The sequence below is a fragment of the Stegostoma tigrinum genome, chromosome 30 (assembly GCF_030684315.1).
Source record: "Stegostoma tigrinum isolate sSteTig4 chromosome 30, sSteTig4.hap1, whole genome shotgun sequence".
NCBI classification, from domain to species: Eukaryota; Metazoa; Chordata; class Chondrichthyes; order Orectolobiformes; family Stegostomatidae; genus Stegostoma; species Stegostoma tigrinum.
This window is the reverse complement of record NC_081383.1, coordinates 44,124,952-44,151,226: the sequence shown is the minus strand read 5'-3', so window position 1 is coordinate 44,151,226 and position 26,275 is coordinate 44,124,952. Positions and strand designations below refer to the sequence as shown.

Sequence of the window (26,275 nt, the reverse complement as noted above, 5' to 3'; positions counted from 1 at the left end):
CATGCTTAAATGGCAACTGGTCATACATGGACTTAAAACATTCTCCAGCTTTTCCTTCACTTTTATCCGTCTTGTGGATATTTCTTCAGTATTTCCCACCTTAGCTTCCAGTTGTAATTTTTACTACCTTCTCGTCAATATCCCTTCCATTGTTTTAAAGTCAGTTTCTCTGTGGATAATGTGTCAGTGTCTTTTAAACAATGTTCTTGCATTCTTCCAGGCCACACAGACTGTTTTGTCAAGTAGGTGTATGTGTTGTGAGTTTACCATTGATCAAAAACTCAACTAGACTCACCACGTAAACACAGAGGCTACAAGAGCAAGTCAGAGGCTAGGAATACTGTGGCAAATAATTCACCCCCTGACTCCCCAAAGTCTGTTCATCATCTACAAGGCACATCAGGAATGTGATGGAATATTGTCCACTTGTCTGAATGTGAAAATTCCAACAACACTTGAGAATCTTGATTGGCACCGCAGCCACAAGCATCCACTCTTTCCACGGCTGATGTTCATTCTCAGCAGTGTGTATTATTTACAAGATGCATTGCAAAAATTCACCAAAGATGCTCAGACAACACCTTCAGTGCATTTTCACTATGCATTCCTGCAATTTAGTTACTTCAGATGTAACTAGCACCTATGCGCACTGACATCAGTATCCCAACATCATGCCACACATTCTTAACTTTCATGCAATCTTTCTGAAAGGTCAAAATCGGTGGAGGATGCCTACGTATCCTCCTCACCTGGTCCCAATGTTCTCGATAGTGACCAAATCATCCAATTCGGTTCCCTCTTAAAAACCACATTGGCAAAGGCTCGCATATGTCCAAGAGAAAACTCTGAGTCAGGAACTCTGTTGAAACTTTACTGTCCAGTTTAAAAACAAAAAGGAACATGTTTTCATAATAGCTTTAAAAAGAGACAAATAAATATGATTACTAGAGATAATGGGAACTGCAGATGCTGGAGATTCCAAGATAATAAAATGTGAGGCTGGACGAACACAGCAGGCCAAGCAGCATCTCAGGAGCACAAAAGCTGACGTTTCGGGTCTAGGCCCGAAACGTCAGCTTTTGTGCTCCTGAGATGCTGCTTGGCCTGCTGTGTTCGTCCAGCCTCACATTTTATTAAATATGATTACTATGTGGTTTCAAGCATGACCAAATTTTGCTCATTTGGTCTTTCTTACAAAAAAACAGTTTTCTCAAATGTAACTTACTAGATGGCACTCCACTTTTCTTCTTTCAAAATTATTCCAACTCAAAATAGAAAAGTAGATTCAAAGATTTCAATCATGTACAGCCCCTGCAGTGTTATTGGGCTGACACGTTTCAATAGAAGTCCTAACAATTCGTCCTAACAATTTATCCTGTTTTTTCCTGATACAAATTACACCTAGCCTGCTACCATTGGCTCCCATTTTAAATTAAACTTTAAAGATTTAAATTTATTTTGCCTTTAACATTCAATTGAACTCCTCATTGCATGCCTGAATTAGAAACTTATATCAGATAATTTTATCAATCCTGACTTCAGAAACAATTACATCTAGGTTTGGTGGTTTTAAACAGTGCTGTTGGATTGAGATTCCAATGTTTGTAATCAGCTTGGGGTTCTACTGATTTCAAAGACTTTGTCTTCACAAGAATTCCAGCTCCCTCGCGGTGCTCTTGAAACCTGTTCAAAAACAAAATAAATGGCTCCAGAAGAAGACCTATAAATTAATAATATTCAAACAACACATCTCACCCACAGAATGTGTGAGGAGTTTTAAAACTGTCAGCAGAATGAGTTACCTCTGTTAGTTTGAGAAGGGGTGGTGCCCGCATTGCCAGCTGACTCCATGTGCACTATTCAAAAAAACACTGTCCTGATCATTTCAAACTGGAATTTTAAATTTCTCAGGTCATTAAAGAACAAACTAGGGAAGTTTTTTTTAAGACCACTTTCAAAAAGAAACAGTAAGTGGACACAGAAAAACAACATTCCTCGTTTCATGATGGTTTCCAAAAAGGTTTGTCTATGTTTTGAGAAACCATTTTTTCTTACTATGCTTCATACAGCAGTTTTTAAAAAATCACTTGTTAAACTTTTAGTTGAAATAAGGTTTGAAAGTCTTGCACCTGTGATCACAGAATCATAGAATCTCTACAGTGTGAAAGCAGGCCTTCAGGCACATTGAGTCCACACTGGCCCTTCAAACAGCATCCCATCCAGACCCATTCCCCTACCTGTCCCTATCACTCTACATCTCCCATTGGCTAATCCACTAACCTGGACACTGGACATTTTAGCATGGCCAATCCACCCAACCTGCACGTGTTTGGACTGTTGGAGGAAACCGGAGCACCCAGAGGAAGCCCACGCAGACACAGGAGAAATGTGCAGACTCCACACAGACAATTGCCCGAGGGTGAAATTGAACCCAGGTGACTGGCACTTTGATGCACCACTGAGCCACTGTGCTGCCACTACTTATGGACATTTATGTACACAATGCTTATGGACTATTCCTTGTTTTAGTGCTGATTTCAGTTGAATGTAAGAGATGCTTTCTGTTTAACTATCATGGAAACACTCTGTGAATACAGTCTAATTTTCATAGAGGTCTTTAACTTCAGTGGGGGAAAGGGACTTTTTGATCTCTTCCCGAATTGTGCCTAAGTGTTCTACTTCTTTATCCATCACTTCCAGGTCATGGGTGACATTATACTTTTACTTTGTTTTGCTACACAGGGATGGAAACATGAGCGAAGCACTGAGAGTTATATTCTCAAGGATACCTGCCTTGTTTTGCAAGATAACAGTTCCATCTGCTATTAGTTCTCAGATTCCTGACTAGCGTGTTTTGATTTGTACTATGTCAGGGGAGAAGTCCATTTCATCATCAGTTTCACTATCGATACCCAATTTGTTCAGTCACGCTCAGGGTATACCAGCAGCCTTTTCTACCTATTACACATAATGGGTACAGTGGTTTCATGTTGGTGATCATTTTTACCCTGCAGCAATTTTACCAATTCCTGCACCTCTTTATTTTCATTATCCAACTGTAAAGCACATAAATGAGTATAGTAGGCTAACTTATTCCAGACTGTTTCTAACTCAGTTGTTCCTTTCATGACCTTTTTCAAAAGCCTGTCAAGGATACGCTCATAATTATCATCACATCATACTACAATTTCTAGTACAGCCCCTGCTGCTGATGATCCTAAATTTTCTATTAAGCTGACAATCACTCATGTTTTCAAATATACCGTGACCTGATAACTTCAATGAAAGTCTGCTGCTTCTCGCAGCATCTCAAACTTAAAGCCAATTAAATCATTACTCCTGTGATACATTAGTTAATCAGATAAAGACAGTATACAACTGTAACAATTAGGAATGGTTCACTGATACCAGAGCATGAATAGGCTTTCAGTACAGAATGTTTCGGTCATGTTAAAATGGTGGGGGCAGCATCCTGCTCCCAAGGTGTTAGGGAACCGTACTCTCAGTCTTGTCCCCATCCTTTTTCCTTCTTAAACATTTTGCTCATATCCTACTCGTGTTTGTTAGGCTGAAAGTGCTTATCAGGTTCTTTGGGGTCTTATCAAAATGAATACAGAAGACACATGCACTTTGATAAAAAGTAAATTTATTAGCTTAATCTAATTTAAGCATATACAAACTAATGAGTGAATCTATTAGCATAAGCTACTTTGAATATATTCAACAATCTCATGCCTTCTGCCCATCACTGACTCCTGGGTGATGGCTGGCACTTGGACCTCTGTCTTGATTTCCATAGCAACAGTCCACAAACCCCAGTCCAATGGCAAAAAGTCACTCCAAGCTGTGAAAATTCGCCAATATTAATATTATTCTGAATTTGTTTTGGCATTCTATGTACTTCTCCCAACTAAGATAAAATCATTGCAGTTAACTTCCAACCACAACAGGCTGCCTTTACACACAGCCTTGTTTTTCGTGGTTTCCATCAATTCCTTATTGCAGTGTCCAATTAATCCTTAACAATCTTGTTTGGAGGTATTATTTTTAAACATAAGACTACACTAGTTTGGAACCCTTCTCAACTCACTGAAATTAGCTCTCTTCCAAGCTGAATATTTATTTTTCTACTTTTTCCAATACTTTTTCCATAACTACTCAAAACCCACTATTGTTTCAAATGCACCTCACTGAAGGATGCTTCTCTTCTCCCCTGCTTAATTTAACAGAATTAGAACTGTTATTACTTCTTTCTCATTATACTGGAATATTTTCTGGTCAGCAAAGAGAGGCATTCCCCCTCGCCTCTTTGCCTTTTACCCTGTCAGTTTCAGAGCCTGTGTTAAGATAATTAACATCTTTCATTTATCAGTCCACTGAAATTTATGTGTGACAACAGTGAAGTGAAAATTGGAATTTAAAAATTAACCTGTTCAGTGACTTGTGAATTTAATGTTTTGCCTGTGGTATTTTCTGTCCCAATAAGGGCTAGATTTTGATGATAAGCTTAAAAGACAAAAGTGAAGTGGAGAGTAATATCTCACTGTTTGTTCCAAAATGGCATTCTACAAAGAGCCAGAGTTATGATTTACAACCTAGTTCTGGTGATATGCATGATATCACAAAGGTAAGTAATTAACCACAGAAATCTTGTAGAAATGAAGTGATTGGCCATCATTCTTTTGGAGAAAGAATTATTGTACAAATCAAAATAAATCAATAAACAAAGTATGGCGAAAGTGTATGGGTAATTTGAGGTGAGTAAATAATTAAATCCAATGAATCTACGTTAATCATGTATATAACCAATAGGCATTTTGTATTGAAGAAATTAGGAGGACCTGAGGTTTTAGCACTGGTATGCTGTAAATTATATGTAGGTGTCATGATTGCAAATAATTTAACATCATCTGTATTAGAGAGACTTTGGACGTTTCACATTATGCATGTATGGCATATTAATTTGTGAATACCGTGTGTAATACACTTGTTGAGTTCAAGAATTTATAGGAATGTTTTCAGTTTTTAGATGTAAAATGAACTAATCTTCCGGTTTGCTGATGAATTGGATTTTTGAGATTTTTAAAATTAATTTTTTACGCTATAAAGAAATAATGCTATGTGTGTATTTTCTGTAGCTAAAGTATGTAAACATGCTCTTCTATTCTCTTGTAGAAAAGGGAACCACAGCAGATGGTTCAGGAAAAGCTCATAGATCAGTTCCTGTGGAGACTCCCTCTGAAGACCTCCAGCTATTGGCACAATACATGATCATCACAGACACCTACCAGGATGCGGATCATACCTTAGCTGAGTTGCAAGTAGAGGATATGATTACACTGGATATGGACAATGATGTGCAGCTGAATGCACCCAAGATGGACTCTGCACAACTCATGATGGAAAGTGCAGGCATCAAAAAAATGTCTGTGACTGGAAATGCAAGTGCAATAGGAGAATTGAGCTTTGCGAGTACAGAGAAAGAACATTATCCAGGAACTGAGCAGAACAATGGCAAAACCGTAAAAGATGAAGTTTTTGGCAAAGCCAACAAAAATGATCATTTGATTGTGGTTGGCTGTGAACCAAATAAGAGGTTTGCTTTTTTGAAATGGTGGGCCTTTTTGTGCTGTTTTAAAGTTCTTAATTTGTTTCCTATTAGGTTAGAGGCTGCATCATTTTTTATTTATTTAAACCATATGGGGCAGCACGGTGCTCATTGGTTAGCACTGCAGCCTCACAGCACCAGGAACCCATGTTCAATTCCAGCCTCTGGCGACTGTCTGTGTTGAGTTTGCACATTCTCCCCTGTGTCTGCGTGAGTTTCCTCGCACAGCCCAAAGGACTGGAGAGAGGCAAATGTAATTCCTCTCTTCAAGAAAGGAAATAGGGAAATCCCCGGCAATTACAGACCAGTAAGTCTCACGTCTGTCGTCTGCAAGCTGTTAGAAAGGATTCTGAGGGATAGGATTTAAGACCATCTGGAAGAGCATGGCTTGATCAAATGCAGTCAACACGGCTTTGTGAGGGGCAGGTCATGCCTCACAAACCTTATTGAGTTCTCTGAGGATGTGACTAGAAAAGTTGATGAGGGTTGAGCCGTGGATGTGGTGTATATGGACTTCAGTAAGGCATTTGATAAGGTTCGCCATGGTAGGCTCATTCAGAAGGTCAGGAGGAATGGGACACAGGGGAACTTAGCTGTCTGGATACAGAATTGGCTGGCCAACAGAAGGCAGCGAGTGGTAGTAGAAGGAAAATATTCTGCCTGGAAGTCAGTGGTAAGTGGTGTTCCACAGGGCTCTGTCCTTGGGCCTCTACTGTTTGTAATTTTTATTAATGACTTGGATGAGGGGATTGAAGGATGGGTCAGCAAGTTTGCAGACGACACAAAGGTCGGAGGTGTCGTTGACAGTGTAGAGGGCTGTTGTAGGCTGCAGCGGGACATTGACAGGATGCAGAGATGGGCTGAGAGGTGGCAGATGGAGTTCAACCTGGATAAATGCGAGGTGATGCATTTTGGAAGGTCGAATTTGAAAGCTGAGTACAGGATTAAGGATAGGATTCTTGGCAGCCTGGAGGAACAGAGGGATCTTGGTGTGCAGATACATAGATCCCTTAAAATGGCCACCCAAGTGGACAGGGTTGTTAAGAAAGCATATGGTGTTTTGGCTTTCATTAACAGGGGGATTGAGTTTAAGAGTCGTGAGATCTTGTTGCAGCTCTATAAAACTTTGGTTAGACCGCACTTGGAATACTGCGTCCAGTTCTGGTCGCCCTATTATAGGAAAGATGTGGATGCTTTGGAGAGGGTTCAGAGGAGGTTTACCAGGATGCTGCCTGGACTGGAGGGCATATCTTATGAAGAGAGGTTGACTGAGCTCGGTCTCTTTTCATTGGAGAAAAGGAGGAGGAGAGGGGACCTAATTGAGGTATACAAGATAATGAGAGGCGTAGATAGAGTTGATAGCCAGAGACTATTTCCCAGGGCAGAAATGGCTAACACGAGGAGTCATAGTTTTAAGCTGGTTGGAGGTAAGTAAAGAGGGGATGTCAGAGGCGGGTTCTTTACACAGAGAGTTGTGAGAGCATGAAATGCGTTGCCAGCAGCAGTTGTGGAAGCAAGGTCATTGGGGTCATTTAAGAGACTGCTGGACATGCATATGGTCACAGAAATTTGAGGGTGCATACATGAGGATCAATGGTCGGCACAACATCGTGGGCTGAAGGGCCTGTTCTGTGCTGTACTGTTCTATGTTCTATGTGCAGGCTAGGTGGATTGGCCATGCTAAATTGCCCATAGTGTTCAGGGGTGTGTGGGTTATAGGGGGATGGATCTGGGTGGGATGTTTCAAGGGATGGTGTGGACCTTTTGGGCCAATGGGCCTGTTTCCACACTGTAGGGAATCTAATCTATGAAGCATTTTGCTAGAAAGAATGAGGAGAGGCAAAATAAAGTAAATGGTATAATTGTTGATGTGGTAAAGGAGCTTGCAGTTTTTGAACGTGTAAAGACAAGTTGACAATGTGTCAAAACAGCATACAAGTTTCTGACTTTATAAATAAATAAATATAATGCTAAAGCAAGGAAGATACACTATACCTTTGTAAGTCAGTGGTTAGGTCTCATCTCGGATATAGGCTTCATTTCTTCTGGGTATGAGACTTTAGATGATTTTCAAGGCTGTGGTGAGTTACAGATGTGGGTTACTAGAATTATGCCAGGGTGAAGGATTTCTCTTCGTGATGAGAGTACAAAACTGAAATTGTTCTACAACTATTAAGAGGAGCTTGCGTAGACTCACTCAAAGTTACAAGCGGTTTTAGTAGAACAAACAAAGAAACTTGCTTTTGGCTAGAAATTCAGGCAGAGAATGCAGGTTTTAGGGATTTAGCAAAATATTGAGATTAGAGGGTTTCTTTTAATATGTTATGATCTGAAATTCTCTGCAAAAGGAAAAAATAACGTTCAAAAAGGAATTGAATGAATTATTTGAATAGATGTGTCAGGCTATGGGGTTAGAGTAAAGGAGTCAAACTACTTGATTAGGCCATGTAAAAAGAGCTGACCCAGGCACAGTTAACCAAATTCCTATGCTAAATGTTTCCTTATATTGTTTATGGCTGGTAAATGAGATGTTTTTGAAATATTTTAAAGTAATCATTAACAGTAATACATAACTTTTTTTTACAAAAGGGGGTTTGGAGAATTTGTTTTAAGGCCTAAATGAAAATATTGATGGTTAAATCTAATATTTTGTGAAATCGTTTATAAGCTTTATAATTACTGGAAACCGATTTTGTATTTTCAGCTCAGTTAGGGATGGCAAGCACGCTAATAATGAAGTGAATCCATTGAAAGGTAAGCATAGATTATTCTCACACAGTTTGTAATCAGAAGTGTGTCTTGAATGATGCTTTTTTAAAAGCAGTTTTCTCATTCAGTCGTTGATGTTTGCATTGCTGGTTTGACCAGCATTAATTGCCTGTCCCTAATGAACCAGAGTGTAGTTAAGAGTCATCCACATTGCTGTGGTCTGGAGTCCCATTTAGACCAGACCAGGTAAGGATGTTGGTTTCCTCCTTGAAGGAAATAGTGAACCGGATGGGATTTTCTGGCTATCGATAACCGTTTCATGGTAATCATTAACTTCTTAGTTCCAGATTTTCATTAAAATCATGGCAGGATTTGAACCTAGTTCCAAAATGTTACCCAGGTCTCTGGGTTAATAATCCTGTGATAATACCATGAGGCCATCATCTCTTCAATTACTTGTATATATTCTCTTTGTGCAAAAATCTTATAACAAAATTCAAAGCACAGTGGAGTGTAAAAATTGACAACTTACTGTCTATAGTCATCTAACTGCACCTAATTGTGAAGATGTTAGAGCCAGGACACATTCAGAAAGACTGAAGGCAGTGGCTTTATATTTATATAGGTTTTGAACATTGCTGGCAGCTAAATGTTCAAAGTAAGATTTTTAACTACATTTGAAGTTCTTTAATTAGTGTTTTACTGAAATGAGTTAGAGTTCAGAATTTTGTTCCATCTTTAGGAAAATAAACTGTCATGTTTAACACTGTGTAAGCTGCTGTTTCTTCTGTAAGTGCACTGTTGTATCATAACTTTTGAATCTTGGTGATTGTAGGAGGCAACAGAACTCCAATCGTGTTGTATTTGATGTTCATGAGACTTAAACTTAAAGACCCTATTGGACCTCTTTTGTTTGGCTACATGTGTTTCAAGTGGATGAAAAATTAAGAAAAGAACAGCTACCTTGCATTATTTCTTGCTTTCTGCTGGCTAAATTGATCCTATGTGCAAAATAGTCAGCAGTCCTTGAGTATTACTGAAACTAAGTTAAGCTTGGTGGGCCACGTCTGGTATTAATCAGCATTTATTAGCTTAGCTGTAAGTTTGATATCTGTTAGTGGTGTTTTGACAAGGTATTTGAGGTGGGAAGGAGGGGAAGTACAGAGAACAATTGAGCTTCAATAGCCCAATCTTACTGTTCTTAGGGAGGGAATTCCAAAGATTAATGACCCTCCGAGAGAAGAAATTCTGCCTCATCTCTGTCTGAAATGGGAGACCCCATTTTGAATCTACTCCCTAATTCAGCAGTCCCCCACAAGGGGAAAAATCCTTTCAGCATCTACCCAGTCAGGTGCCTTCAGAATCATATTTTGTTAAACTGTCTCCTAAACTCCATTGAATCCAGGTTGAACCTCTTCAACTTTTCCTTACAATGTAGCCAATTCTTTGCCTGCAGGAATCAACCTAGTGAATCTTCTTTGAACCAGCCCTTCTTTGGGTAATGTGACCAAAATTACACACAGTATTCTAGATGCATAAGCAGGTCTTCTCAACTTTTATATTCGCTCCCTGTTCCATTTCCCTTATTGATTATTTGCTGTGTCCTACAGGCTGATGTTGTGATTCATAAACAGTAACGTTCTGCAGTCTTTCTTCATTAAAATGATGCTGTGCTTTTCCATTCCACTTAAGGGTGGCACGGTGGCTCAGTGGTTAGCACTGCAGCCTCACAGCGCCAGGGACCCGGGTTTGATTCCAGCCTCGGGTAACTGTGTGGAGTTTGCACCTTCTCCCTGTGTCTGCGTGGGTTTCTTCCGGGTGCTCCAGTTTCCTCCCACAGTCCAAAGATGTGCAAACTTGGTAGATCAGCCGTGCTAAATTGCCTGTAGTGTTCAGGGGTGTGTGGGTTATAGGGGGATGGGTCTGGGTGAGATGCTCCAAGGGGCAGTGTGGACTTGTTGGGCCGAAGGGCCTGTTTCCACACTGTAGGGAATCTAATCTAATCTAATCTGCCCTACTCTAACCTACCCTACCCTACCCTACCAAAGTGGGCATGCTCACATTTCCCCACGTATTCTGTTTGTTAATTTTTCCCCTCTCACTTTATCTATATCCCATTGTAGACATTTATATCCTTTTATATCCATTTATATCTTGCTTTCTTACCTACCTTTGTATCGCCAACAAATTTGGCTGCTCTGTTTCCTCTAAGTTAATATATTACCTCAAATTTTCAAAATTTAAATATATTATATCTACAGGTTCCCCTTTATCCATCTTGTTTGTTAGATCCTTAAAGATCTACAGTGAACTTGTAAAGGCTAATTCATGTTTTTTGAAGTGTCCTGCTACTACCTCTTATTAATGAATTTTGCCATTTTCCCTATGGGAACTAACTGGTCTATGATTCCTTGCTTTCTGTCTCACTCCTTTCTCAAAGAGGTTTACATGGTGGTTCTCCAAACTGCTGTGATCTTTCCAGAATCTAGAGCATTTTGAAAAGCTTACAACCAATGTATCTCTATCTTTGCAGCCACTTCTTTAAAGGTCCTACAATGCAGTTCATCAGATCTCTGGGATTAGTCAGCTTCAAGTCTATTAGTATGCACCTTACTTTCATTTTCCAGCAGCCATGACTGTTCTAAGTTCTTCCCTTCCTTTCACCTTTGGATTTTCAAGTACTTGTGGGATACCTTTTGTTTGTGTTGATGGGTGCAAAATATTGTTCAAAGCCTCTGCCATTTTGTTTCCTGTTACTAATTCGCCAGGTTCACCTACTAAGGAACTAGTCCCTACTTTAGCTACTGTTTTGCCTTGCATGTCCTCTTGTAGCTTTTACTGTCTATATGTTTCTTGTTTGTTTTCACTGGAAATGGAAATTTCTACCTTTTTAGTTTTAAAGTCATTTCCGGCTGGATATTGAAGCCTTTCTCAATCTTCTGCCCGAGTCTTTGCAGCATCACTGTTCCCTTTTTCTTAAAATTTGATACCCCCTTAACTACTACTTTAGCCATGGATGATGCGTTCATGTGGTTATAGTCTTTCTTACTCAGTGGAATATATCCTTTTTGAGAGCTGTTTCTCCCTAACTGTCTGCCATTGCAACTCAATCATGTTATGTTTTAGTCTATCTTTTCACTCCACTTTAGCCAATTTTGTCTTCATACCCTTGTTGTTGTCTTTAGCTCAGAGTGATACAGGTGTAGAAGTTAGGTTAATTGATTGGTTTAGAGAGGTGCTTGTCTTGGGAAGGTGTGTGATGACGGTTTGCACTTTTTGAATTAACTCCATAATTTCCGAACTAAGTTGAGATTTTTGCTACTCTTCGTATTGTGTCCATTTACTCCTCTAAGGGAGCACTTGATTCTTTTCATGCATTTTTTTTTCTTCAGAGGCCAAATAGCTGCTGCTACTCTTACATATTAAGTTATTGACAGTCTGCTAGGTAGTAACCTCTAAATGATGAATTGCCACAGGTTGCTCAGACTGTTCCTTTTCCAGTTAATCTTGAAGTAAGATATGTTAAATATTGAAGGGTAATGAAGAAGCAAAAGTGAAGTTATTCAGAGTAACAAGATAGTAAATGAGGGTAACAAAAATTATTTTTGTTGCAGTGTTCAAAACTGCTAGGTCATCAATAATGAAACAGAAGTGGAAATATACTTACTTTATTACTGTAATCCCCTTCAGCCTGTGGTCTCCAGAGTCCCTTTTCTATTTATTGGCTGATTTTAAATTTGAAAAATTGTTTGTATATCACTTATATTATCATTTAAATCACATGCATGTTATTTAGGGCACACTGACAACGATAGGACTTCAGATGCCATGGACAAAAACCAGGTGGTGAGTAATCTGTGTTCTACAATGCAAGTAACTTACTTAAAGAAGCTCATTGATAAAAACGACAAGGAAAGAACTATATGAGAAGTACAAACTGTCAACCTGTGGTTGTTCGTTTGTTTGCTGAGCCAATTGTTCCATGGTGTGCAGATGTTTCATTGCCATTCTAGGCAACATCATGAGAGCGACCTCTAATCAAAGCATTGGTGTTCTGCTCCATTCCTAATTTACATGATCCTCTGGTGTGGTGGGTCTTGTCAATTCTGGTTCTGTTTCTCAGCAGCAGTTGGTATATGGGGTGTATTTCTATTATTTGTAAATGGAGTCCCTTGTTGAGAACCAAGTGAATTTTTAGAGGCGTGGTTTTCAACATGGAACTCCATTAACAAACACATAAAAATAGGCCCCATATACAGACCGCTGCTAAAAAACAGAGCCGGAATTGACAAGACCCACCATACCAGAGGATCATGTAAATTAATAACGGAGCGGAACACCAATGCTTTGATTAGAGGTCACACTGATGATGTTACCTAGAATGGTAACGAAATGGCTACACACCATGGAAGAACCACATCCACAACCTGAGCTACAAGTTTTCACTAAGACTTTAAAAATCTGTCAATCTTTTGACTTTTTATTATTAGAGTACATTTGGGGACAAGAGGGAGGGATGGTGTGTCCCATTACCCACAGGAATATATATGTAAAGATACATCTGTGGGTTTGGTTGAATATGTACCATTACGTGTTACATGCTAAATCTGAAATGCAACTCTGAGCCATTATCAGGCTCAAATTGGCTAATAAGACTGGTTGATTGTAGTTTCACTTCCTATTTGCCATATATCACCTTTGACATCAGCAGTAATTGTAGGATTTCAAACCAAGGCATTGCCATTAAGTAAACAAACAAACTTTTGGTTTCCCTAGTTCCCTTGGCCAAGCAGAGTCAATTTGCCAACCAACCTTTGACCCTTTTCTCCTGTAGTAGGAATTGCTGTGATTTTTCTGAAATTTGGCCTGTGTTTATCCTGATGAGTGCAAGGTGGAAATCTTCAATAACATATCCCCCTCATCAACAGTACTCGCATCCTGTATTATCAAGTGACTATTTCTATTCATTGAATCTGTTTTCACACAAATCTTTTGCTTCTTTTGCCTTTAATTTTTGTCATCCAGTATATGTTAACTCTCTGTTTCAAAGAAATAAGCCTTATTTGTACCAAAATGATCTTTATCCTATATGCCCCCATTGTGGTGTGACTTTTTAAAAATAAGGTTTGGTTGTGAGAATATTGTGGCAACTTGCTCTATGTTGGTACAGTAAAACAAAGAACTGCGGCTGCTGAAGTTTTGAAACAAAAACAGATATTTCTAGAGAAACTCAGCAGGTCTGGCAACATCAGTGGAGAGAAAACAGTTAACTTTCAAAGTCTAGTGACACTACTTCAGATCCTGGAACAAAGCTTTTATTTCCACAATACTGCATTGATAATAGCATTTGTCAGCTTGTAGAACATAGTGGTCTTTGTGGTATTTATTGTCATCTTTTGTTCTTGTTTGTTAGAAATGGTGTTTGTTTGGAGTAAGGTAGTAAATGAAAGAGCAGCCATTACGTGAGGTCTCATACTGTACAGGAAATACCATAAAAAGTCCATGTTAAAACAACTGCAAATGAAGAAAGATTGAGAAGACAGTTGTGACAGAGGATTCTGTAGATACATTATAGCTATAATAGCCAAAGATGTAAGCCCAGGATTGTTTTAGATTCTTTGGTATCATAGTCAAATATTTCAGTGAGTGGCTGCACAGCATTTGGAAGGGAGACAGTCATGATCAATATCAATACTATAAATATTTTTAGTAACAGGGATGAAGTCCTGCAGACAGATTTTAATGATTAAGGAAGGAGATTAGCATGCAGGGTATCAAAGGTAGTAATTTCTGGATTACTGCTAGTGTCTTGTGCTAGTGAGTATAGAAAAGACAATTAAGGCAAACAAATACATGACTAAGAATACTCCCCATTTAGGAGGGAGTGGCAAAGGAGGGAGTGCTTTACAATACTGACGCATTGGGACTGGTTCTGGAGAGTTGGAACCGATGAATGCCAGATGAGATGTACCTGAACACAACTCGGACCAAATTATCAGCCCAGTATCTTTATCCTATATGCCCTCCATTGTGGTGTGATTTTTTAAAAATAAAGTTTGGCTGAGAGAATATTGTGGCAAGTTGCTCTACGTTGGTACAATAAAACAAAGAACTGCGGCTACTGAAATTCTGAAACAAAAACATATTTCTGGAGAAACTCAGCAGGTCTGGCAGCATCAGTGGAGAGAAAGCAGAGTTAACTTTCAAGTCCAGTGACACTACTACAGATCCTGGAACAAAGTTGCCATTTGCACTCTTCTGCTTTTATGTTTCTTGCTGTCATCAACTGGGGTGTTCCAATTTGCTGGCACTACCATTCCTTTTGATAATTATTCCAAAAATTGGTTTACAAGAGTTTCCCGTTATCACCACTCTATATTTCTTGCATCTCTCCAACCAAAGGAAATTTGCTCCTCTATTTGGTAACCTGTAGAATACACTCAGTAATGACTACTTTTTTTCTTAAACTTTCACCAAATATATTTTGTCCATCACCTCTCCCGAAAACTGCAATACACTTCCAAAGGAATACCGCCATACATTCTTTCTTTCCTTCTTACATCAAAGAATATCTTGCACCCAGTCCTAGCCTTTTTTGAGCCACATCTCAGTCATTATACTGTACCATATTTTGCATCTTCAGCAGAGCAATCTTCCTTATTCCACTTACTTCATTCTGACACGTGCATTGTAAACTCAATCTAAACTTTATTGCATTCCTTCTTACTCTGACCCAGCTAATACCTTAAAATTTCTTAACCTATGCCTGATCTGACTTGTCTCACCTAATCCATTGTGCACTTTGCCTCTCTTATCTAACATTGTATTTTGATTTCTATCTCCAGGTTATCAAACATACCTAGTTACCCTTGAGAAGGTGATGGTGAGCTGCCATCATGAACTTTGCAGTCCATACGCTAAAGGTCAACCCATAATCTCATTAGGGATTTCCAGCATTTTGACCCAGTGAAGCCAAAGGAATGGTGATCTATTTTCAAGTCAGGACAGTGAAGGTTTTGGAGGGACAGTTGCTGGCTGCGGTGTTCCCATGTATCTGCTACCCTCGTTTCTTGTAGAGGGTAGTGGTTATGGGTTTCAAAGGTGTTATCAAAGGATTTTTGGTAAACTTCAGCTGTGCATTTTTTGGATGGTATATTGTATCAGTGGTGGAAGGAGTGGATTTGTTGTCAGTCAAACAAGCTGCTTTGTCCTGGGTGGTGTCAAGTTTCTTCAGAATTGTTGGGGCTGCACTCATCCAGGCAAATGGGGAGTATTCTATTAGACTCCTGACTTGAGCCTGTAGATAGTGGAGAGGCTTCGGGGAGTCAAGAGCTGAATTGTTTGCTGCCGTATTCTGAGCCTCTGACCCGCAGTTATAGTCAGTGTTTATGTGACAAACTCAGTTAAATTTCTCATCAATGGTAACTGCTAGAATGTGGATAATGGAGGATTCAGTACTGGTAACAGCACTGAACGTCATGGGGCAGTGGTTAGATTGTGTCTCTGTCTTTTTTTTGGAGATGGCCATTGCCTGGAATTTATGTGGCGTGAATGTTACTTGCCACTTGTCAGCCCAACCTTGATAATGTCCTAGTCTTGTTGCATTTGGACATGGTCTGTGACTGTTTCAGTATTTGCATACAGGTAGTCCTGCTACAACACATGTTGCAGCTAATTTGTGTTAATGAAACATGATTAATGAATAGTGGACGCTGTTTGGATAACGTGAACTTTTTGCTGTTCAGGTACAGCGATTTTCTGTAGTGATTTCCCTGCAACATGATTTTCTATAGTGCGAGGTCACATAAGAACGTATTAATTGCATTATAGGAGAACTACCTGTATGAGGGGCATAAAGGAGCAGTAGAATCACAGTCATAGAAATCTATAGCACAGAAAAAGGCTCTTCGGCCCGTCAAGTCTGCGCCAGTCAAAACAATCGCCTAACTGTCTTAAACCCATTTTCCAGCAATTTGCCCATGGGCTTATACACCTTGGCATTACAAGTGCACATTTAAATACTAATTGAATGGTATGAAGGTTTCTGCCTGTTCCACACTCACAGGCCGTAAGTTCCAGATTACAACCACCCACTGGGTAAAAAAGTTTTTCCTCACATCTTCTCTAAACCTTCTGCCCTTTCCATTAAGTCTGTGCCACCTAGTCAATGATCCTACATCAAGGGGAAAAGTCTCTTCCCATTTACCGTATCTATGCCCCTCATAATTTTATACATCTCAATCGTGGTCCCGCTCAATCCTCTCTGCTGTAAGGAAAGCAACCCCAGTCTGTCCAATCTCTTTTTCATAATTGAAATTCTCAAACCCACGTAGCAGCCTGGTAAATTTCCTTTCCAGTGCAATCATATTCTTCCTACAGTGAGGATTCCAGAACAGCACAAAAAACTCTACCTATGGTCTAACTCGATGCTTTGGCTAATAAAGGCATGTAAATCATATGTCTTCTTAACCACTTTACCATACCTGTCCCGATACCTTAAGGGAATGGTGCACGTGCACACCAAGGTCACTCTGATCTCAGTGCTTCCCAAGGTCCAATCATTTATCATGCTTTCCCTAGACTTATTTTTCTTTAGGGGGAAGCTGATTAGACAGCAAAAGTATAATCTATATAAGGAAGCAGAGACCAATACTGATGAATAAGATGATAACTTTGTATCTGTTTTGACCCCAAGGAAGTTGAAGGTAACTGAAGTCATGGCAAAAGAGGAGGTCAGGAAGACAGTTGACCTCTATTTTACAGCGGTGAAGTGCGAGCTCTTCGATAACTCCTATCTTCCCTGAACCATGCAACCTCATCTCATTTGTGGATCTCTTCTCCACCACCACCACCCAATCCCACCCCTTCTTTAAATACCACCCTTTCCTAGCTGCTTCTAGCTCTGAATTAGGGTCATTGGACTCAAAACGTTAATTCTACAGATGCTGAAATACCTGCTATGTTTCTCAAGCATTTTCTGTTTCAGTTTGATTAAGATGATTGGGTAGAAAATTGATCAAGGTATTAGAATGGCTAAATATACTTTGAGTTAATCAGACACCAGCACTGGATTGAATGCATCAAAGGATTCTGAAGGAATCACTGATCGTAATCTTCGAATCAATAGCAAAATAAGGGAAAGCTTTTTTATGCTGCAAGTGATTAGGATATGCATTGTACTACTTGTTTGTTTTGAAGGTGGATTCAATCATGGCCTTCAAAGGGGAACTGTTAAGAACTTGAAAGAAGAAAATTTTGCAGGGTTTCAAAAGTGCTCTGAATTGATTCTGCTCTTTCTGAGAACTAGCACAGACACATTAGCCTCCTGTAATGTAACCACACTGTGATTCTAGACACAAGTCTGCCAGGGTCTAATGGAATGGCAAAACAAGATACTAAATGCCTAATTCCTATGTTCTTGTGTTCCTCAGTTAGGTTTTGCTTTAGATGTTAGAGTATCAAATACTTAACAAACACTTACAGAGACAGTGTTTGACTGGGGTAGTGAGAGCAGAAGGATTGATAAAGTTGAGATAATACTTGCAGCCAAGTTCAAGATAAAATATTAAAAGAGAAGTAGATTGAAATAAATACTTCAGGGAACAGGTGATTAACACAGTTAGAGGAAAAGTACACATGAGATTTAATTACTATATTCAGCCACTGGAAGCTTTTTGCTTCCAGTATTTTCCATGACAGCAGTTTGTCTGTTTCTCATTTCTGGTTTCTCACCACCAATTATGAACTTGATAGGACCACGTTTTAATTTTTGGTTAGAGGCTAGAAGGTTGATAACTGAATGTAAGCAGTAGCAAATCCATCTCTCACCTGTATTGTACTTGCAAATTCTCCATAAATTAGTGTTTTGCACGACTTCACTATTGTTCAACATACAGCAAGACAGCTGTTTTCTATATTATGCGAACAAATAATCATATTCTTGAGTGTTGTTGACAGATGCTGTGTAGGTCCTGCTTGGCATCTGAACTGGACTAGTGTGTTCCATATGCTGTTGACACTGTGGAGCAAAGAGGGATTTGTTGTTCTGCTTGTTGATGGTTCTTGATTGTGAGGATTTTTAAAAAATTCTTTCATGCAATATCACTGGCAAGGCCAACATTTATTGCCCACCCGTAACTGCCTTGAACTGATTAGTTTGTTAGGCCATATCAGAAGACAGTTAAGAGTCAAAAACATTGCTGTAAGTTTGGAATCCAACATAGGCCAGATCAGATAAAGACAGTGGATTTCCTTTCCTAAAGGACACTAGTGAACCAGTTAGTTTTTCATAACAGTCGCTGTCAGTTGTCATCATTGAGATTAGCTTTATGTCCCAAGAGTTGCTGTAACTTTATTTGAGCTCACAAACCTAGCACATTAGCCTGGATTAATAGACTAGTTTAGCAGGCTAGTTAAGTGACATTACCACTAAATTACCATCTCTACTGTGGGGAATGATGCATTCACCTACAATTCATTGATCACTATGTATGGTCCAATAAAATGTGTTCTTTTTAGGATCTGTGGGCTGAAAGTGAGCTCAAAGATAACAAAAGGTCTGCAGAGGAGAAAGTTAGAAGTTTGACAGGTTCCAAACCAAGTTGTGAATCCAAAGCCAACAATGACTGTGGACAATCTAGAGACAGGTAAGCAATATTGCTCTAAGTTAGATATTTCATTGGCTTTGCTCAAGCAATATTAATGTTTCAGATTTTCTAAAATTCTCATTATTGATCTTTTATTTTCTATGTGTATTGGTATAGGTCAATCCTTCATCTGTGTTTCTAGGTATTTTGTTATCTAGCTTTGAGAATATAATTTGACCTTATTTCATATTTATCTTCACAAGAGCATCACATGCTGAAACAGTTCATTTGTCCAATATTGACTGCAGTGTTGTTCTGTTAAAATAATGACCACATTTCAAAACTTGTTTGCAATGTGCTTTGGAGCATTTTTTTTAGGGTGTTACATTCGTAGAGCCTTTCTGTGTATTAACGGAACATGACTGCGTCATGAATGATTTCAGAGTTACGGTTATGTTTGTAATTCTGTATTTGGATGCATTTGGTCCTAAAGCCTCCACCTCTGTCATTTTTATTGAACTACAGAACAGTCCTGTCAGTCATGTTAGGATTGAGGATCTGTATATATTTAATCAGCGTGTTTTAGAAATGAGCAGAAATCAATGTTTTCATCCTGGTAGATGTACCCTCTATGTAAAATCCTTTGGTATATAGCGGTCACCCTTGTGATAAATTAGTTTTCAGAACATAGCAAGATTAGGCCACTCACCCTCTTGAGGCTGATCTCTGACCTCCCGTTTTCCCATGCAATTTTCATTATCAATTGATGCCATTAATATCTGGAAAAATCTGTCTTAATGTACTCTATTACTTTTTAACATGCTTTTGGGCTACTTATTGCATTATAACGTGACAGAGTATTAAGTTTAGTTGTTGAATCTCTTAAAATTGGTGACATGATAATATGCTTTCCCAAATGAGTATTTCTACAAGGTAATCACTTGATATGGAAAATGTGTTTTTTCTAAAACCTCTGATTTACCCTTTTAAAAAAAACTCTTCTTTCAACTTGAGTTCCAAAGAAGAGTTATGTCAAACTGGAAATGTTAACTCTGTTCTATCTCCACAGATGCTGAGTTATGTTTATTTAAATTTCAGTTTTCCAAAGTCTACAGTATTTTGATTTTACCTTTTCTTTCATTGTGTTGTTCTAATACAGCAAGGTTTTTTTAGCTTGATTCCAATTATAGTTATTCCTTTCCTTTTTCACACTGCTATTCACTGCAGTTTTTCTCATCCTTCTTCCTAAATTTTGCAAGTTTTTTTCTTTTTAAACTTATACCTATTCGTATTACCATAAATTTGTTTTAGGATTATATTTCTTTAATCAGTGCTTCCTCAATTCATAGTCTTTATTTGCCCTGCTTGTTGGATTGTGTTTGAATGCCATTAGTTAAACTTTTCCAAAGTATTATGAGTCATTATGCTTTACGTATGCATTTCCTTTAATGCATTGAAATTGGCCTTTTTATTTGCATATGTGCGAATTAATGTCTTAGTATTTTATTAATCCAGAACATGTTTTGGTCTCTGGCATGCTTAGTTTTATTCCCAGTTTGCTTGCTGACATTATAATGTTGAAATGCAAGTTGAAATGGTTGACTGAGTGGAGATGTTCTGCAAAGCAATCACCTAGTCTGTGTTTGGTCACCCTAATGGAAAGGAGACATACAGTGAACACAGTAGACCAAGTTGAAAGAGGTACAATTTTCTGCTTCATCAGTGGAAGAAGTCTAATGTTAGCTAACATTCTAGACCACCCATGAACTGCCAAGATCTTAGATTTCCTGTGAAGTTTCCCATGATGCTGCATATTTTATGGTATTGTGTGTCAGCTATGACTCAGTTGGAAATACATGACACTCTCGTACGGTACTGGGAGAGTATAGAACTACCCAAGGTGTTGTTTCTCAGATGAGATGTTAAACCAAGGCCCATCTTTCTACTTGTTTGGATATAAAAGATACCAAGGTATTATTTTGACGATGAAAAGACGGCTTAGCCCCATTGTCTTGGTCCTTGATATCACTAAAGTATTGATTACCTGGGTCATTGTTACATTGCTTTTTGTGGAACTCTGCTGAGTGCAAATTAGCTGTCAGATTTCTTACATTACAACAATGACTACAATTTCATTGACTGTGTAATACTGCAATGCTTAAGATTATCGAGGTGAGCACTATATACGTGCAATTCTTTCTTTTCTTGTTGAAAACATCATCAATTTGCTCATTCCTGTCATAAATCTCTAATCTGCTTTTTTCCTGTATAATTTGTCCTTGCTGAGAACTTAAAACTTTTATTGGAGATGAAGTTGTTTTTGAGATCTAAAGTAAATACAGTTGCTAATTGCCACAAAGCAATTGCTTCTAGGGCTCATGGATATGCTGTTTTTGGGTATAACTTATAGTTACAGCATTTATTTCCTTTGGTCTCTTAATTTCCATTTCGATGTTTTTTGTTTTTTTCCTGTTCTGTGACAGTTTTAATCCCAATCTATACACCACCTTTTTGCTGAAGTTCGCTTTGTAAACAAACACTTCTCCTGCCTCAGAATCTTCATATTGATTGGTCAGTATTCCTGACTAGTCCAGCACATGGTATCCAGAGTCAATCCTGAGTTTATGATCTTCTGAGTCCTGAGAGGAACAACTAGAAGATCTGAATTGCTTCTGACTTCAAAGCACCATAAACTGGTCTCTCCAACTTTGCCTTTCCTGCGTCTTTGACATCATTTGCCTTTTCTGTGTTATGCAATTGAAGACATTTTATTCAGTACTCTTTTACTGGCACTCCTACTACCTGGCTAATACTGAAAGTTGGGTTGAATAACAGCTTGATACTGATAGCCAAAGTGGGTTTTGGCCACTGCATAATATTTGTTCGTGTATCTGACATTGATGGATAATTGAATCTTCAACCTATCAAGACAGTATTAGCTGTTGACACACATCCACATTATGAACTAAATAAACATGTTGACCCTGTTTTAATCTACCTACCTTCTATTCTGTCTCCCTCATTACTTCCACTCCTGTCCTTGCTGCTGATCTGTCTTTACCCTCTCTCTGTGTGTCATCATTTATACCCAACTACCCACCACTTTTTCTGGAATGACAGGTGCCGTTTTGCTTCTTAGGAATGTAACCCTGTACTTCTATGTGCTATGTGGCGCAATGTCACTAAACAAGTGGTTGATAGGGGCTCAACAAAATAAGTGACCTGTCTTAAGAAGCTCATTGCTTCCATGTTTTTGTTTTCTTATTTTCCCTAACAAAATTAAATAAGATCCTAATAACATGTTAAATTTATTGTATTTTGACTTCGCTTCAGGCCATCTGTTCGTGGTAAAAGCAATAACCAAACTAACAAACAAGGAAGTTCGAGGAAGGAGAATGATGATGGTAGAAAGGACAGACACAGAGAGAAGGATGATCACAAACACAGATCTTCACATTCAAGTAAGGGTGATTAAGAGAAGCGGAGTAGTGAGAATGGTGGCTGAGCATTGTATTGAATTAACACATTATCACGTGGCCTTGCTTTGAAACACATACTAGTTGGAAAGGAAGTCTGTCTGCTAGCTGTAAAGTTCTTGAGTATAATGTTGAGAAATATTTATCCACACTGAACTGAACATGTGTAAGCACTTCATTTGGAGTATAATCCAGAAGAGGTGCAATTATGGCATTGTAGAGCAGCTGTTTAGGTAATGGTACCCAGAGTGGGACAGGAAGGGACAGAATCCATGAATATTTTTTTAAAAGTCAGTGGCAAATTGTTTAAAAAGGGTCAAAATGGCAAAAAGGCAAAATTAGTGCCTACTTCAATGCACATAATATTCAGAACAACATAAATGAATTAATGGCACAAATCAATATTAATAGCTATGGAAATATAGCCATTACAGGGACCTGGTTAAAAAGAGATCAAAACTGGGAAGTAAATATTCACAGGGGAATTTTAATTCACTCATGGGACATGGACATCACTGGCTGGAATTGTATTTATTGCACTGTCTCCATTTGCCCCTTGAGAAAGTGGTGATGAGCTGCCTTCTTGAATTGCTGCAGTCCTTGTGCTGCAGGTTGACCCATAATGCCCTTTGGAAGGGAATTCCAGGATTTAGTCCCTACGATGCTAAAGGAACAGTGGTATAATTCAAGTCAGGTTGTTGCGTGGTTAGGATTAGGATTTGCAGGTGGTGGCATTCCGTTTATCTGCTGCCCTTGTCTTTCTAAATGGTAGTGATCACGGGTTTTTCTTTTCTTTGTTCGTTAATGGTATGAGGGCATCTCTGGCTAGGCCAGCATTTATTGCCCATCCCTAATTGCCCGGAGGGCACTTAAGACACTGCTGTGAATCTGGAGTCACATGTAGGCCAGACCGGGTAAGGATGGCAGTTTCCCTCTGTAAAAGACATTAGTGAACCAGATGGGTTTTTCCAACATTCGACAATGGATTCATGGTCATCATTAGATCCTTAGTTCCAGATATTTTTATTGAATTCAAATTCCATTATCTGTCGTGGTGGGATTTAAACTCAGGTCCCCAGAACATTGTCTGGATCTCTGGATTAACAATCCAGTGATAATACCACTAGGCCATCACCTCCCCTCATTTGTGGTGGGTTTGGAAGGTGATGTCTAAGGATCTTTGGAGAATTTCTGCAGTGCATCCTGTAAATGGTACCTGCTGCTACTGAGCATCAGTGGTGGAGGGAGTGGATGATTCTGGAAGTAATGCCAATCAGTGGACTGCTTTGTCCTGGATGGTGTCAAGTTTCTTGAGTGTTGGAACTGCACTCATCCAGACACCTGTTGAGGCTGGGTCATTTAGAATGTTCAAAGCTGAGAAAGACACATGTTAATCAGTAAGAGATTATGTATGAGTAAAGGCAAGAAAGCAGAGTTGATACATGATCTCATTGAATGGTGGAGCAATAGCCTGAATAGTCTACTTCTGCTCCTACATCTTATGGTCTTATCGTCAATGATATTTTATACTGCTTTGTGGGAAATTTGAAAGGGAAACTGCATGTTGCTTACTTCGGGCACCTGGAATTTATTCAGATTTGTAAAATTGTGAAAGACTTGTGAAAGAAACTACTGTGGGTATGAACAAAGAGGTGTTAGAATGGTGAAATTCACATTAGATCAAATTAAGATGTGAAAAAAGGGAAGTTTTATTAAGGAAGGAAGAAATGAGAGTCTACAACAAAACACAAGAGGGCAGTAAACATTGCTTAGAATGTCTTATGATCAAACCTCCAGGAATGCCTCTGAGTAATAGAGTTGACATCTCTACTCAACCAGTGCATCAGTTACTGATGAACCTAAAAATCCCTAACTATCCTCCAGGAACTTCAGCATTGCCATCAGCAGGACGATGAGGGCAGGAGTCCAGGACAGGAATCCACAGTTAATTGACTCCCACCAATCTGGCTAACATTAGACAGGCATTATGACCTTGTAGCACCACCTCATCCATGCAGGTTGCCAAACACAGTTTAAAAATAACGGGTAGGCCATTTAGAACAGAGTTGAGGAAAAACTTCTTCACCCAGAGAGTGGTGGATATATGGAATGCTCTGCCCCAGCAGGCAGTGGAGGCCAACTCTCTGGATACTTTCAAGAAAGAAATGGATAGAGCTCTTAAAGATAGTAGAATCAAGGGTTATGGGGATAAGGCAGGAATAGGATAATGATTGTGGATGATCAGCCATGATCATAATGAATGGTGGTGCTGGCTGGAAGGGCTGAATGGCCTACTCCTGCACCTATTGTCTATTGTCTAATAACAGCTTCTAGGATCAGGATGTCCCCTCCTTGAAGAGAACCTCAGGATTACAATGAACCATGAAAGTTAGTAAATAAAATGGACCGAAATCACACCCTACAGGCAGGACTTCAGAATTCAACATCATCCCAGTTAAGTATGAATGAATGAAGGAAAATTGCAGGAGATGTAGCCAAATCATGAACATTTGGTTCATTTGACTTGCTGCACACACTGTATTTTTTTAGTAGAAAACACCTGCAAATACAGGACATCAAGAGCCCCAGTGACTAATGTACATGTCCACTGTAATTTTTCCAGTCTTTATAACTGCAGAGTTCAGTGTAACTGACAGCGTCCTTTCTGTTTCTGTGATCTAAAGTCTATCATTTGTTGAATCAAATTGTATGCATTGGGATATCACTTACTTGTATCAAAAAAAAGCATAGTTTGTTGCTGTCTAAAAAACATTGTTTCTGCCTATACGTTTGTCTGTCTGTCTGATTGTCTCCAGGAACTCAAAGTTCAGAGAGAAGAAGGATGGGGAGAGGAAGGAGTCGGAGCTCAGAGAGGAGGAAGAGGAGTCGAAGCTCAGAAAGGCAAAGGAGGAGTTGGAGCTTCGAGAGGAGAAGGAGGAGTCGGAGTTCGGAGAGACGAAGGAGTAAAGAAAGGAGGTGGCTATGTTCTTTGGTGAGATTACTTGTTGCAGCTAAACCCAAAAAGATTGTAGTAGGATTATAATCTCTGTTGAAATTCCAGGCTGAAATTTATCTACTCAATATTGTTGTCATTACAGATTTTGCAGTATGAAGTATGGCCCCTCTCACGTTAGGCTAATCTGAAAGGTTTACATCAAAATCCACTTCTTAAAAATTAATTAATGGGTGTTGCTGTTGTTGACTAGGTCACTATTTACTGCCCATTTGTAATTGCCCTGGAGAGGGAGATCGTGAGTTTCTTTCTTAAAGTATGCAGTCCTTGGGATTAGAGATGACCACAATTCTATAAGGAAGGGAGTTACAAGATTTTGACCCAGTGACAATGAACGAACAATGGTATAGTTCCATGTTAGGACAGTGTGCAGCTTGTAGGGGAACTTGATGGTGGTGGTGCTGTTGCCTGCATATGCTGCCCTTGTCCTTCTAGATAGTCGAGACCATGTGTTTCAGAGGTGTTATTGGAGTCTTGATGAGTCATTGCAGTGCATCTTGTAGATGACAGCTACCACTGACCATCAGTGTTGGTGGCTAGGGTAACATTTAAAAGGGTCTCTGTATCCTATACAGTGTCAAGCTTTTTGAGAGTTGTTGGAGTGTCACTTACCCAGTCAACTACAGAGTATTTCATTGCATTTCTGACTTGTGCCTTGTACATGATTGACAGGATTTGTAGAACCAGGAGATGAGTTACTTGCCACAGAATTCCCAATCCGTGGCCTGCTCTTGTCACCACAGTATTTATGTAGCTCATCCAGTTCAGTTTCTAGTCAATGGTAACTCCAGGATGTTGATATTAAGGAATTTCATGATGGTAATGCCATCGAATGTCAAGGACAGCCCTCTGACCTTACCTCTGGAATTCAGCTCTTTTGTCC

The 26,275-nt window shown here is 39.2% G+C and overlaps 1 protein-coding gene across 5 annotated transcripts in view; it reads left to right on the top strand.

Moving 5' to 3' along the window:
* Positions 1 to 26,275, top strand: part of LOC125465967 (uncharacterized) — an 82,462-nt gene that overhangs the window by 22,005 nt on the left and 34,182 nt on the right. For all 5 annotated transcript variants that reach the window (XM_059638516.1, XM_059638515.1, XM_059638513.1 and 2 more), the window contains 6 exons: positions 5,176 to 5,596; positions 8,313 to 8,362; positions 12,114 to 12,163; positions 18,836 to 18,963; positions 22,237 to 22,364; positions 25,196 to 25,371. In XM_059638516.1, coding sequence (XP_059494499.1) covers positions 5,268 to 5,596; positions 8,313 to 8,362; positions 12,114 to 12,163; positions 18,836 to 18,963; positions 22,237 to 22,364; positions 25,196 to 25,371 — 861 coding nt within the window. In that variant the 5' untranslated portion in view covers positions 5,176 to 5,267. The remainder of the gene's footprint in view (positions 1 to 5,175; positions 5,597 to 8,312; positions 8,363 to 12,113; positions 12,164 to 18,835; positions 18,964 to 22,236; positions 22,365 to 25,195; positions 25,372 to 26,275) is intronic.